The 16,359-nt window shown below is 33.3% G+C and overlaps 1 protein-coding gene across 3 annotated transcripts in view; it reads right to left on the reverse strand.

Moving 5' to 3' along the window:
* LOC147065069 (scavenger receptor class B member 1-like) overlaps nucleotides 1-16,359 on the reverse strand; it is a 180,006-nt gene that overhangs the window by 46,561 nt on the left and 117,086 nt on the right. For all 3 annotated transcript variants that reach the window (XM_085956271.1, XM_085956272.1, XM_085956270.1), the window contains exons 5-6: nucleotides 14,933-15,093; nucleotides 13,229-13,373 (exon numbers count right to left, since the gene is read on the reverse strand). In XM_085956271.1, coding sequence (XP_085812397.1) covers nucleotides 13,229-13,373; nucleotides 14,933-15,093 — 306 coding nt within the window. The remainder of the gene's footprint in view (nucleotides 1-13,228; nucleotides 13,374-14,932; nucleotides 15,094-16,359) is intronic.

Here is a 16,359-nt window from a genome sequence, read left to right on the forward strand (position 1 = left end):
TTACCTTCTGAGTGAAGCTGAAACAAGATTTAATTCCCGAGTGTGGTAAAATATGGAATAAACTTAATCACCTATTACAGAATTTGGTATTTTCAATATTTACACTTCTAGAAAAGTTTGTCACACAAACGAAACGCACATTCGAATATTCGAAGACGCTCGGCGCGATTAGTATAATATTGTATCTTGCTTCAAATTCTTTGTCTATGGCGACTGGCTTCACATATATATTTATTAATTTGTTATGTGGTGAGTCTGTATCTAGCGGATGAGACAACTTATGTAGGTTAAGGTACTAAATTGCATTTATAATTTCTATTCAGAATATACACATTAGATACATCGACTGTATACCTACTATCGCACATACGTATGTACCTAAATAATAGAAAACTTCCTGATTCGCGTCTTCCCTTTATCCTTTATCCCCCTTCAATCACCAGTAAACATAGATAAAACATAGATTTTCGTAAATTATAGGTACTTTATTATATAAATAATGATATTAAAATATATATTTAATATCATTATTTATATTAAAATTATTATATTATGATTACATTTAATACATGGTGATAATTTAAATATGCACACGTAAATGATTTAATTGTTCATATGTTTAAATTCCAATGAGAAGAGATAGTTCTCAATCCGCAATAAAAACATTATGTTAAGAGCATATTTGGTATTGAGCAATATGGGCTTCCACAGAATTGAAGTTATATTAACAAACTTTTTTATAATGAATAGTTGTTAACTTCCCTTCTAACGAACCCTTCGATCAAATTGAAAAAACAACATGAATTTTTTATTAAATTAATTAGTTAATTAATTTTAATTACCACATTTGAATAACATGTTAATTACATCTAATGGCCAACTGTTCCAAACGCGCCAGTCGCGGTGTTAGCACTAAATGAGTTAATTAAAACTACTTAGTGGATAGAAAGTGACTGAAATTCCTACTTTCTACTTTATGTATAAAATCGTAACGAAAATACATTTGTGTCGCTAGATTTCAAAATCAGCCAAGTCCACCTTCAGGTATTTTTGACTTTTTTGTGAATTGCTGAAGAACTACTGCTTTCTAACATTTCTGCATTGTCGAAATGTGAAACTTATTAATTTTAAATATTATATGCTCAAAATAATGTAAACTTTCACCCTTGTGACTGTGTACTTGAGAAAACACAAAACTGTTTTGCTCCTATTCATCCATTATGGACTTGGCTGATTTTGAAATCTAGCGACACATTTATTTCATTCGATAGTGCGGCGCCCAATATTGTCCTGGCGTCCGGTTGTCCCATTCTCATTCAGGTTATATGCAAATTTAAAAATAATGATATTTAAATTCAGCACGTATTTAGACAGCTGGTTAAAAATGGAACATCAAAATTATTTACGAGACATGTTAATGACACAAAATGCCTAATTAACTTTGTTTCAAAAAGTTTTAACCAAGAAGTCTATATTTTAATGGGAAATACCACTATACGTATTAGTAGTATAAAAATATGAATACTTTGATTCTAATCTATGAACTAATATTAATCACAAAAACGATCGATGCTTTTTTTTATTGAATTGCAGTATTTATGCAGATTATGCAGTGTTATAACTTGTTATTCTTTAAGTGAAGGTAAAATATACCTACGTAATTAATTGATATAATCAAATGAAGGTGCTCCACAGGTAGTACATGAAATAAATTATTATATTTAACAACGTAAGTCGGTGCTGCAAGCAATTAAAGAAAAAAAACCACAATTTAATAGATTTGAAAAGGCAATCATATTTTTATATTATTTTAGCTCTGCTATTAAAAAAATGTGTAAGACATAATATTCTTGGTAACACTTAATTATTCCGTTTGTCTCTTTACAACCGATAAGTTTTAAAACCTAAACTAACTACAAAGTATAAACCTCATTTTTTGTTTAACTTGATATTCAAGTTAAATCCACTGACTACAGTAATTTGTTAGAGATATCTGATCTCGGACAATAAATGTGGTATGTATGACAAGTTTGCTCGCAGAACCAAACAGGGATGGAATGCATTATTTGTATCTTCGAAAGTGACCTACCCTTTATTTGTCGTCCTACAAGTACCTACTCACGTATGGTATTTGAAAAATGTCCTCTAATACAAGAGAAATCAAAAAATTACGAGCAGCAAGCGCAACTTGAAATGGATAGGTGCAAGTTGGGCATAAAGCGGAAAGACTACAAAATAAAGTAATGAATAAGGATGTAAAAAAGACTAAGCGATGTGGTAGAGGTCACTGAGCATATGAAATGGCAGAGGGCTGGAATGTTGCTCGGCGAGTGGTCAACCGCTGAAAAAAAGCCATCATGCAGTGGTACTCAAGGGGCACTAAGGCCTCGTATGCATTGTCGACTCGTCTCCGACAACCAGAAAGTGTGGCTAGTTGCCGCAAGTATGTGCGTAAACATTGATTTTCTTTCATCTGCCTCGTGGTTACTGTCAACTTGATTGCTGGAGATTAGTGCAATGACTAAGAGGCCTAGCCTAAGTAACCACGAGAACGCCATAAAATCCGCTGGAGAGGCGAACTAATAAAGTTCACAGTGGATCGACGCAGGTTGATGAAGCTGATGACTTGATCGATCCACCCGATCTAAGTCCTGACATACCTACGTCATCGTCATAGATGGTTATGTTTACTATCATAATATTACGGTAGTGATTAGTTATACGATTATTAAAAGAACTTTAAATAATATTTTATAATATTGCACCGCTTATTGCAGCATATATATGCACCGTACCTTTTATTGCGTGTCTGCCCTTCGACATTCAATATTTTAATAGTGGTATTTTTTTACCGCGTGAAATGTTAAGATAAACCTATCTTTATCGTAATGTTGTTTAATAACATTTCACTTTAAACAACTCGAAGACTCTCGTATTAATAAAATAATACACAGGTAAACTAAACATCACCTGTGGCGGTAATCTGTCTGCATCTTGGTGGCATTGGCTTTGAGGCAATTAAGTGTACACTGGAGGGCAACGATATACTTACAGGTAGCTATGGATATAATATGTATCTATTGGTTAAGAAATTGGACTTATAAAAAGGTACCATATCAAACGAATTAATTCTTTTATTATAACACTAAACAGCAATTCCATATCATTGTAATAATACTATGCTTGAATTTGTAACTATTAATGGTATATATTAAAGTAACTAAGGACATAATAATCACCCTTTTGGCAGCATACTATATTTTGATTTTGTACTTAAGTAGGTAGGTATATACTGCATACTTTTTTCAGGATTTTGCGTGATTGTTCATCCAAATCAATGATAAACCTTTATTTTCAAACCTAAGAGTGCCGTGGTATGGAATGATGCAGGTTGGGCTTAGCACGGAAAGACCACCGAAGAAATTAATGTATGAAAAAACAGAAATGGGTGTGGTATGGTGTCAGTTGTCACCAAACTGATACATTAATAATGAGCTGATAAAGGTAATATATGGCAAAGCGAAGATCACCCTGATGGTGGGAAAATTAATGTAACATGTTTGGTAGTTATTCTGATAGTGATTCATTGGCCTATACCCCAATGTGCATCTTGGCCGCCTAACGAAGAGGTTTCTTACGAATTTTCTACGAGAAATGGACGTTAGCCACTTTATAGTTTTACATATTAGAGTTATAAGGCCGATATTATGGGTTCAAATACACATCGAATGACAACATGTGAATTTGTCAGACTCACAACTATATAAGCGGACACTTTACACCCGTGTTAATCGACTTATACTTATGCAGTCCTGCGCATCTATTCTACACACAAGCTGCTATTGGCCGCTATCGGCAGCTATCTAGGCTAGTTTTTCATAGTAACAATTAGGTACAATTTGTAATTATTACAATAAGTGCTATGTTTTAACAGCACCTCTCTTAGCTATGTTAGAGCGAGATAGACAGTTTTGTCTATTTAGACGGCGAACTTATTGTAAAAATTATAATACTTCGGTACAAACATATGAAAAACTACCCTCGATAGCTGTCGATAGCAGTATTGTAGTGGTATTGTATTATATGGTAGCCTAATGCGTACAGTATCGGATTTGAACTCTTTATGAAGTCATAATATACATTATTATATTGTTATAATATGTGATTTTCTCAAAGCCTGAGTGTTACTGCGGTTCTTTTACTGGTACTACAGATTCACTACTGTTTGTACTATACTAGTTATCATTGGATTTCATGGCCTTTTGCAGTGATAAAATGAAAAGAAATAATTACAAGATAAAAAGAACTTTTTATATACAACGTTTTTACATTTTCTGTTGAATCATATAAACTTGACTTGACTAGCTTAAACGATCAAAAAAATTGTACTTGATAGAAATAATACTGAAATGTCATTTTGACATTTATATTGATTTCCATAGTAACGCACGTATAAATTATTAATTTAGTTGCTAGGACTCCAGACCCCTAGCAACCAATAATAGTGGATTGAATTACGGATTTCTTCCGAAATAACTTTTCATACAAAACAGAATTAACTGAAAATGAAATCAATTCTACTTGAAGATGGCAAAAAGTATTAAAAAAAATGCATTGACATCGTGTTCTGATATATTCTAAAAGTTTCAAATGTGAAGTTAGTTAAAAATCGATTGCAAGATTTGTACCGGATAAACAACCACCGGAAAAATAAGAATACGACCTGATAAAAACGTTGTAAAATATGTTTTGTTTAATCTAGACATACGTAACATAATACTGAAATCGAGTTATCATTCATTGATTTAATGAAAAGATTTATCTCGCACAAAAAAAACATTTTTATTTTTCGATTTACAGCGCAGAAAGTTTGTTTTTTTATTGTGACTTTTAGTGGAGGTTTGGTATTTATGAAGGTCATCTTCTACCATAATTCACCTGGCTATCAAGTTATTGAGATAATAAATAACATGGTAATACGATATAATGATAATTACTTGTATGCTCAGTGCAAAAGCTGTTACAATAATATTGTGAATGTATAAGTCACCCGTAATCCCACAGTTTACTTGTAATTCGTAAATTCAATCAATGCTTTTAACTCGCAAAGACGATGTTAATAAAGTGAAAATTACACGATCAACGATCGTTTCGATGACATGATGATTATCGTGAACGATCATTAATTGTCTTCAATAGCAATTATGTACATTAATACAATTCGATCATGTTGACGCTTGATTTGATTGATTAATAAACATGCGTTGTGTCGCCAGAGATAAAAATTATGAGTACACAAAAAAATATCTATCGGTCAGCCTGGTGACCACACTAAACAGTTCTACCTCGTATATTCTTACTTTAAATGTCATTGCATGCTATTAGTGTTTGCGTTTATATAAATAATTACAAGATAAAAAGAACTTTTTATATATAACGTTTTTAAATTTTCTGTTGAATCATATAAACTTGACTAGCTTAAACGATCAAAAAAAATTGTACTTGATAGAAATAATACTGAAATGTCATTTTTCATTCATATCGATTTACATAGTAACACACGTATATATTAATAATTTAGTTGCTAGGACCCCAGACCCCTAGCAACCAATAATAGTGGATTGGATTACGGATTTCTTCCGAAATAACTTTTCATACAAAACAGAATTAACTGAAAATGAATTCAATTCTACTCAAAGATGGCTATAAGTATTAAAATAATGCATTGGCATCGTGTTCTGATATATTCTAAAAGTTTCAAATGTCTAACTAGTCGGGAAGTTAGTTAAAAATCGATTGCAATATTTGTACCGGATAAACAACCACCGGAAAAATAAGAATACGACCTAATAAAAACGTTGTAATAACAAATTGCTGATTGTATTTACTAACATATTGTTTTTGTATCGAATGCTGTTAAAATAATGAATTGACTGTATTGACAGGGTGCGCTGCTTATGGCCCGGCCCTACTGAAAAGCTGATGGTTTCAAGCCAATTTATCAGCCCTATCGTCTGCGTTGGGTTAGCAATTGTTATACTATGCCTACAATTAGAAAAATATTTCACGATCGTGGCAGATGGTTGGCGCCAGTCGTTAAGTCTGCGAGTCTGCCGTGTAATTTCCCTTTAAGTGCATCCCGATTGGACAAGCAAAAGGGACAACATGCCAACTCGCGTCTCGATATTCCTACATATGAATGCCCAGTGCAAAAGTAATAAATTATAAAATGATTAGTGCATCAGTCAGTGGCGCACCCAGGATTTAATATTGGGGGGGGGGGGCCCAAGGAGGAGAATGTAAATTAGTCCCATAGGCTCTTTTTCTTCTTCATAGCCTAATTTCTCGTTTATCGGTCTTTTGTCTATTGCACTCGGTGTACCTACACCATGGTCCCCACATCCTGAAACGGGCCCTCATGCTAGGATATTTGGCGGCCCCCCTACCTATCGCTAAGATTAAAGGCAGTGTGAAACACTAAATTAATGTTTTCCAAATTGTGTTTTAGTTCAAATTAAGTAATTAATTAAATTAAAATCTACTTTAATAATGGAGTTGTCGAGTATCGACACATAATAATCAAAAAATATATTGCACAATTATATAAGTAATTGAAAATGTTCATGGCCATGAATTATAATAGCGCCGCAGGCGACTTTTTTTACTATTAAAGCTAATTTATGATGTGTGTTTATCTCACTTATCTGGTCAACCCGACACGCCGGGCCCCCAGGCTAGAGCCCTGTCAGCCCTCCCAAGCTATGACCTATACCACTCCGGAATTCGGGTGGACACGGAAAATTTTTTGACAGTTCCATTAGGGATCGGGTTTCTAAAAAACCGACATTTTCGAAATTTTGTGTTAGAAATTAAAATCTAAGAAATTTTTCTTTAAAGGTGCTGGTGAATTACATTCTGATAATTTTTATTTTGGGGGGTGCCAGGGCCCCCTGCCCCCCCTGGGTGCGCCACTGGCATCAGTCAAGATTAAAATTGATGATATTGACTTGCTTGACCCACAGTATTTTACCACGTTTTTATTAGCTCGTATTTTTGTTTGTCCAGTACATTTTTTTTCTTGTTTTGTTTTATTTGTTTTGGACGATTGAAGATTTTTAACTAACTTCCCGACTAGCTAGACATTTGAAACTTTTAGAATATATCAGAACACGATGACTATGCATTCTTTTAATACGTTTAGCCATCTTTAAGCAGAAAAAAAATAAAAAGTTAAACACTATTATTGGTTGCTAAGGGGTCCTAGCAACTAAATTATTATTATATACGTGCGTTACTATAGAAATCAATATGAAATGTCAAAATGACATTTCAGTATTCTATATTTATTCAGTATTTCTATCAAGTACAAAAAAAGTATTTATTAATACATAGAGTTTATATGATTCAACAGAAATTTTAAAAACGAGGTATATAAAAAGTTTTTTTTTATCTTATTTTGAATTATTTTAAAATGACTAATACATTTATTCGGGCCGTCTGCAAATATCTGTGTCGATTCCCATCAAGGATTTCAATCCCAGACAGCATTAAAATCACTCGATAAGTATTTTGCATCTCTGAGTTAGGGGAAACTGGTTTATTCTCGAAAACCCGCAGAAGTAATAATATGTATTATATTATACCCTATATTATTTTTCTTTTGAGCATGTCCGATTCTAATAAGACCATATTATGGGCGTTTGTATTAACAGATTTTATTTTTATGAGATACTAGCTGACCCGGCAAACTTCATACCGCCTCAGAATCAATAAGCTTGTGTTAACTTATTAGCTGAATTAAATTCAGTTTTTTTATTAAGTTAAAATGAATACTCAAAATGAATAAGTTCAATAAATGTGCAAAAATCAAATCAAAATGAAAAGTATTTTAATTATATTGAACTGTACACACTGTACACACACGATGACCGCGTGGATTAAGCGCCGGTCTATAGTGTCGAGGGTCCCATGTTCGAATCCTGGGTCTGGTAAGTTCACATATTGTAATTCAATTTCAATTCAATGATGACTACCGAGCCAACCTTCAGTCGTAAATTGTGCGGTGGCAAGCCAAGCAGATCCAATGAGTTTAAAAATTCAGTTGGCTAGTTGGTTGCTTCGTCTTCGTTTGTTACACAGTCGATAGATTTGAAGGAATGCAGTGGACCAACGATTTGATTATGAATTGTGAAGTTTAAGTGATCCACATCTTTGTTCTTTACCGCAAGAATGCTCGTTCACTCAACCAATTGTCATGTTTGTGATTAGCAATGATGTTCGGTAACATTTTGTTGATGAGTTCGTTCTTAGTTGAGAAGAAATTGGAAAAATTCAGCGGAAACGAAATCAATCCGCTCGATTCGACGACAGGAACACGGCCGTTACCGATACTCAGCAATTGTTTGGAGAAATCTTCGGCAGATGGATCGTTTAGCAATGCAACTCGCATGTTTGTCGTCAGCTGAAGTGTCTTCACATAGTACTACAGAGTCGATGATTTGAGGCAAGCATTTATTTCATCAGCAGCGGTCGATCTTGAAAGTGGAGTGTTTGGTGAAAATCGCCAGATAGTAGAATCATTGCGCCTCCAAAACTTCTTTGAACGCAGATCTTTCATAGTTCGATTGAGTGCTTTCAATGCGCGTTTGTGCGCCATTGTGCATCCATCCCAAGTGATGATTTTACTTGCTAACAAAATTTTGGCCATTGTTGAGTATTTCGCAATGTTGCATGTCGGTTTTTCAGTCGGCAATTTCAACGTTGAATGAGGCGTTCGGCATCCTTCTAACAACGTGGCCGCTATCCCAGAAGAAGCAACTGCTACAGCATTTCCGGATCTCACACGAACAGTAGCCAAAATCAATGACATGAGGAATGTCTTCCCCGTTCCATCGGGCGCGTCGAGGAAAAATAAGCCACCATTTCCATCATCAATTGCCTTCATTAGCGTATCGTACACTTCCTTCTGTACGTACACTTCCTTCTGTCGTTCGAACTGATTAGTTCAATGCATCTCGATCATATTCACGATCACGTTCCAATTCTCGATTGAAAGCGTCGTTCATTCCACGATGTGGCGTTGGCATTCCTAACTTGACTAAAAAACTGCCGCACATGAGGTAACACATGTATTCGATCAAAAGCAAAGCCTGGTTATGTATCTCCTCATTCACCTCGAGATCGGGATTCCCTGAACTGACACAAATTCGATGTAAAATGTCTTCTGACATGTCATCATTTCACTTGTTTTACAGTTCAGGTGGATTCGATGGGAAGCATGTCGAAATAATGATATCAAATAATGTGCGTATCTGACTTGGAGATGCAGAAACAATTGCTTCAGCGATTATCTTATCCCAATGAGTATCGTTTCAAGCAAATTGAGCTGTTGACATGAAGCACGAAATGTTGGGCACACTACACCATTGACAGTTAGACATTTCGACTATCATTCTTTCTTTTGTTTGTTTGTTTCTTTTTTATTGTTTCTGTCATGTATCAGAGATGGCGTTGTATATGGATTAAATTGTTTTGTGATTTTCTTTTATTTTAGAATGCGCGAGGTTCATTGTTCAAAATGTCAAAATGTATGAGAAAATTAATTTTCTTCATAATTTATTTTTTCCGTGATTTATCCGATATTTCAATAGTTATTCTGCTATTCCGGGCGGAGACAAATCCAACAAAACACAGATTATAAAAATCTGTCCAGCCGTTCTTGAGTTATAAATGGTGTAACTAACCCGACTTTGTTTTATATATATAATATAGATGAATGTTAGCCACTTGTTCGACCTATTGGGTCCTTACTCTGACTTCAAACACAAACTGAAAAAACAATATGATGTAAATTTACCAGGCCCAGGATTCGAACCTGGGACCTCACGACATTATAAACAGACGCGTAAGCCGCTCGGCCATTGTGGGCTTTATACCCTCTATTAATTACCTTCACTAGGAGTTTTATTCTGTTTATTTTTTCTTTAAATGTAAACACTCTTAAAACACTGTAATGTTTACAAAAATACGAGTAACAAAGTTTTATACGGACCAATGATCACCACATATACAACTATCAAATATGTATATTCTTTCAAACTAAATTCTCTTCGGTTATATATATTCACTTTTTAGAAAGAATGTGCATAGATTCAAAACACCGTCAATTATAAATAGAAAGAAATTCTGTTATAACAATATATCATACGCTACATACTTTAACTCCAAAATCAGTGCTTCTCAAACTAAGTACTAAGTTCAATTCATTTCCGGGATAAAAGACCGTGTAAAGATTAAATGATTCCCGATGATAGCAGACCCTGCGATAGTTAATACAGTAGGTACCTACGACAATTATATCTACATACACATAGATAGGTACACAACAAGTAATTACGCAACATATATTTTTTTTTACATAAGAGAGTTTTATCTTTGAGCCTGTTCTCTGGAAAAGGTGCGACATTGCATTACAATCGATGAAAGTGTTATATTATTTTGGTCTTGTCAGCCATTTTAATGCATACGTTGTGAATGAGGTCAAATATGAGGAAGCGATTGCAGGCTTAGAAGAAAAGCAAGTTAACTTGCTAATTCTTACCTCACTTGGGATTTTTACTATTACGTTTGACAATAATTATTAATTTGTTATTATTTAACAGTTGCAACGTAATACAAAATCGGCGTGAAATTTTTGTATGGATTATATTCAGGTACGGATTAAGATATGGGCTTTAGAAGCTTTGACCTTATGATATTTTATATACCTACATATCTCTACACTACAATATACCAGAGAGCATCAATTATTACTGTAGGTAGCAAAACAAATCCCAAAAATACCTTACCTTGAGAACATACCTACATAATTATTAAAAAGTTGAAGTTATCAATTTTAATCGTTTTTGTGATTCGAGTTTTGTATTTGACATTTTCAGGCATTACAGGCTGATAACTATCTTAGAAATAGGGAGCGTCAGTTGTTTATTCTCCCAAGGTGCATCACCAACCTGCCACTGGTAATGCCAATTAGGAGGGCAATAACTATATTCAACCAAATTGCTTCGGTTGTTGATATATTCCACTTGCGAGAGGTGAGTTTAGGTGGATGCTATTTTAGAAATTCTTAAAATAGGGTCTCCTTAGCAAACTCGGTGTACTTCTTTGAACTTATATAGATGTATAATTGTATTTTCACTGCGTTTGTATGTTTATATTATGTTCTCTTTTTATATTTTCATTTTTATCCCTTTTATTCCTTTTTTCTTTCTTTTTTATTATAATTTTTCATGTCATGTTGTAAGCGTCTTAAACTTTTAATTTGTAATGTTCACAATATGTAAAAAAAAAATGAATTGAATATACTTGCAGTTGTGGTATAGTTGTGGTGCCTACAGTGCTACTGTAGAATAATTTGCCTATACAAATGATATGTTAATATCGGGGATGAGAAAACTTTTCGTATAGGAAGGCCGCATTAAAAAAATAGATGCTAAGTAACGTAAAAACATAGAAAAATGAATTCTTTCAAAATGCCTCCCTTAATCACACAGAACCTGTACCCTTGTACTATATTGTGATATATGATAAGACGTGTAATTCAAGGAGCTTTATAATTAAATATTAGGCCTGATAATTCTCAATGCGAGCCTGTTTATATTACTCATAATATTTTTTAATTGCTGCATTGGTTGCCGCAAGTATGAAATAATCATTATAAAAAAGCATTGCGAATTTATTTAATTTAAAAAAAATGGTTTCACGTATTATAAAGCATTGTTGTATTGACAGACTTCTTACTTATTCATTACTATGGATTCTTTGGTATAGTTGAAGATATGGCAAGCGAGAGATTAAGTTCTAATTGCCTTAAACCGATTATATTAACAACATTATAATAGGTATGCATATTGTTTCGCGGTAACTTTCTGATTCGTATTCGCAATTTTTTATCCGTTTTTATAATATACACACTGAGAAAACTCTCCATACTAATTTATAATACAATAATTTTGGTGTATACTATATTTATCTGGCAGAAAAGTTGGCCATTAACGCACACCATATAAATTAATCTCAGAATACTTATACTGGAACAAGGTAAAAAAAAATGTGCAACACATGTTAATAAATTTCCATCGCAAAGAATCTCTGGCATGGCCTCCATAAGCAGGGGGAGAAGGTTAACAAGGCTCTATCCTGGGGTTCCGGTATTTGGTGGGGCCCAGCGTGGTGGGTCGAATAGTTAAGCGAGAGAAACATACACCAACATATTGCTCTAATAGTAAATAAAAGTCGTCATTTTCTTTAAAGAGTTTTAACATCTTAAAATATGTGGCTATGCGATGAAATTTGCGGTGATATTATGATTGGTATAATTAAATGATTGAATGAATTAAATGAATTTTATGATTACTTTTAGTGTGTTTTCTGACTAATGAAAGTGTCACATGTTGTTACTTGGTTAAAAAAAACTGTTAATACAACCTCCTCTCTGTGGAGGTTCATATGATTCTCTCAGGATCGAACATGGTGAAGTAAGTATTAAGTAAGTAATGTCGCTAAGTATGGAATAGAAGATTATTAGATCTCCTGGTGTTGGTAGGATTATTAATTGCAAGTAATATAAACATAAAACATAACATGTTTTATTAGAAATAAAATTTAAATTGACAATGTCAATGCCAATATAATAATAGTCAAGAGAAATGTTAGTGGTTTTAATTCTATGCCGCCATGCGAGAAGTTGAAAAAGACCTGAAGTGTAGTAGAGTGTTTATAATATGCTTCATAACTTTGCACTCCGGCGCTAGGATGAAAATGATGTAATATATTCTAAAAATATATTTTTACATATAATATTATCTATTTATTTATTTATTACTAGAAATATTATTACAATTGAATATCATTTGATCTAATTTTATGCGAGATGATCAAGCAAAGATGCGTATCAGTGTAGTAAAAAGTGCTAAAAAGTGCATAGTTATAAAACGTATACTCTACCACCTGTAAAAATGATGTATTATATGTGGACGTATCGTAATGTTTGACAACATTGTAATAGTTTTTTGGTTCACCTTGTATCAATTTCCGGAAACCATAATACTCACGAGATTAAATACATACAACAGTAAGTAACGATTCTGGAAAAAATGGCCTTTATTTCAATTTTGCATATCTGCAGGCACCTGTATACATACTTAAATAACAAACAAAGTGCACTCACCAGCATTGCAATATTTGGAAGGATAAGGACGTCGTCTTCTGTGAATGGTGCAGACAATTCAGGCTGCCATTCCAATGGATGGAGAGGAATGCTGCTGAGCGTATTATTATCATTGAAGGTCACGTTCGAATGCTCCAAGATTTCTCTGAAAGTCAAAAATGTCTTAACTATCATAACCGCAATATAAAAACGATCTAAGGTATTATGAAAGCAGGTTTCTATAAAGATTACACATGCTGTACGTACGAAAATATTATAATATAAAATTAAAAGATCTTTCGATTTACTCCCATAAAAATAATATTAACCTCGTGAAAGTCAAGTACGTAATAATTTATTCTGACAGTGAACATTTATACCACGGACGTATGGAATTTTTCAGTATTAAAATATAGTCAAATTACTTATTTAAATATTAAAGTGATTTTCTGATATTTGCATTTATATTTTTAATACCTTATTTCAATATTTGTCTTTATACATGCTATAATTTTTCATATACTTTATACTGTCAATATAATATGTTAAATATTACATAAATATTTTTGTGTGTGATTTATTTTTAAACAATCATTTATATGAATACAAAAAATCGTGCAGAAGGGCTTTAGTCTATTGAATTAAACAACTTGAATAAACATTAGAAATGTACATATTAGAAAATACTCTTAGGATAACTTATGGACCAACGATGTCAGAAAAACGTTTCTTTCTACCAAATAGAGCTTTATGTGATTTCCCTCTCATAAAATAACTAAATTAAGTGCCAGTTTGACGTAAGTATAATATTTCTATGCAACGTCTACCACGTATGGAAATTAGTAGACATTGTCTTTTTTTGTTTGATTTTCAAATTATGTTTAGGCTGAAACTCTATTGAAGTCTTTATTCTATGTTCTATTATATTGGTATTAGACAGAGTGAGAATCGAAAATACATTTTACAATTTTCAAGGGCTCTAAACGTTTTCATTATTAGCATAATGAAGGGGTTAATACAAGACAATGATATGCCACATAATTATGGATTTCATGATTTTGAATAAAACTAATTCCCAGGGCACACACTCATGTTTTTTTAAAGACACTTTAAAAAAAAAATACAAGTGTCTCAATATGATCTATATTGTGTAATTCTTGCAAATTCAAACTTTGCCCTAAACATGGTTATAACATGGTATGCCTTGTTCCAAACAAAATAATTATTTGTACGATATATCTAACATTTTAAATGTGGATAGTGATTTTTCTTGTTACGCTAGTCATGTTCATCAATAATGTGTGAACAACGAACAAGAACATTATATTGCCCATATCTCCAAGCTGTGTTTCTGTGGCATATCATTGTCTTGCAATAACCCCTTCAAATGCTAATAAATAATTTATTTGCTTAGCATTCTAAAGTTTTATACCTCACCATTTTTGAAAACTAGGAGAAACAAGCACTCGAAAGTTTTAAGTTTGTATTTTAATTTAATATACCTAAGAGTGTATTAGTAAAGTAAAGCCTCTATAAAAATAAATACGTTTGTCGGGTTGAGAACAATGCAGTATTTGTTTGCTAATCTGAAAAACTCTAACCCACAATTTTAAATCTCGTTACGTGGCTCTCTGTCGACTGGAAGGTAACCGTGAAGTTATAGAGTTACTTTGTCTATGTGATAAAAAACTAAAATAAATATAAATAATAATGATGATATCTTACTTGTAAATATAGGGGCCGACTTGTTCCACCTTAATCTTCTCTCGCCCAGCAAGGAAAGCTTCAGAGTTGGTGACATTGAACAGGTATATCTTTATGTAGAGGTCAATCTCTGGCTTTCTCCACATCTCGAAGATCTCACCACCAGGAGAGAATATGACTTTCTGAAAAAAATAAAAATTTTATATTTACATATTAGAATAGTATTTCTATTAAAACGGGGAATGGGACGATTTGACACCGCGAACTGGCCTCCGCCGATTGGCCTCCGGTAATTGGCCGCCGGTACAATCGGACGCCAGCCCAATTGGACGCCGACCCAATTCGACGCCGACCCAATTGGCCTCCGGGAGGATTGGACGCCGCACAGTTGAATTAAATGCGCAAAGGAATAGACGTACGTTACGATTTGTTGGAGTAAGTAAGCAAGTCAGTTTAATATGCTTCTATCTTCTCAGTAGTTGTACCTTATACATTTCGCGCTTGACACATTTTTAATATATATTGAGAATAATTATTATGCCTTATGATGTTTATTAAAAGAAAATAAGTCTTCCCTCGCTAAAACTTAAAGATGTGTATAATCAATTAATTTATTGTCTATACACGGGTACTTATTTATATTTACAACAAATATTAAAAATAATGTTAGATGTTAGAATGAAAATTACATTATATTTCAGCGTTTTATCGACTTAATATTATAATAAAGCTTAAACATGTATATTATTATGCATAAATGCGTATTTTAAGATAGTATGAAATTAAAAACAAAATATTAAGTAAGTTATCTGCTAAGTATAAATGTTTCAGTAGTTTGATTGATAAACTACTTAGGTACTGGGTGCTGGACGAAATCCCGAAGGCCGAAATCCCGAATGCTGAAATCCCGAATGGCCGAAATCCCGAAAAATAAAAAAATACAAACATCAATAATTGCGCAATTTTTGCAAGACAGACAAAAACCCATTTTTTGTGGAAATATAAAAAAAATGTAAAATACACACATCAATAATTGCGCAATCGTGTGCGCAATTTTTGTAAGAGAGACAAATTTCATTTTTGCGGAAAATGGGTTTTCCGATTGCGCAATTTTTTTTCAGGAGAGACCATTTTATAGAACGAATGGATTTCGTGTCTCTTGTAAAAATTGCGCAATTCACGATTGCGCAATTATTGATGTTTGTATTTTACATTTTTTTTATATTTCCACAAAAAATGGGTTTTTGTGTCTCTTGCAAAAATTGCGCAATTATTGATGTTTGTATTATTTTTATTTTTCGGGATTTCGGCCTTCGGGATTCCGGCCATTCGGGATTTCAGCGTTCGGGATATCGGTTTTCGGGATTTCGGCTTTCGGGATTTAGGCTTTCGGGATTTCGGCCATTCGGGATTTCAGCATTCGGGATTTCGGCCTTCGGGATTTTGTC

Source organism: Rhyacophila brunnea, unplaced genomic scaffold (genome assembly GCF_057557595.1).
Source record: "Rhyacophila brunnea isolate RB1 unplaced genomic scaffold, BYU_Rbru_1.0 scaffold_6, whole genome shotgun sequence".
Taxonomy (NCBI): domain Eukaryota; kingdom Metazoa; phylum Arthropoda; class Insecta; order Trichoptera; family Rhyacophilidae; genus Rhyacophila; species Rhyacophila brunnea.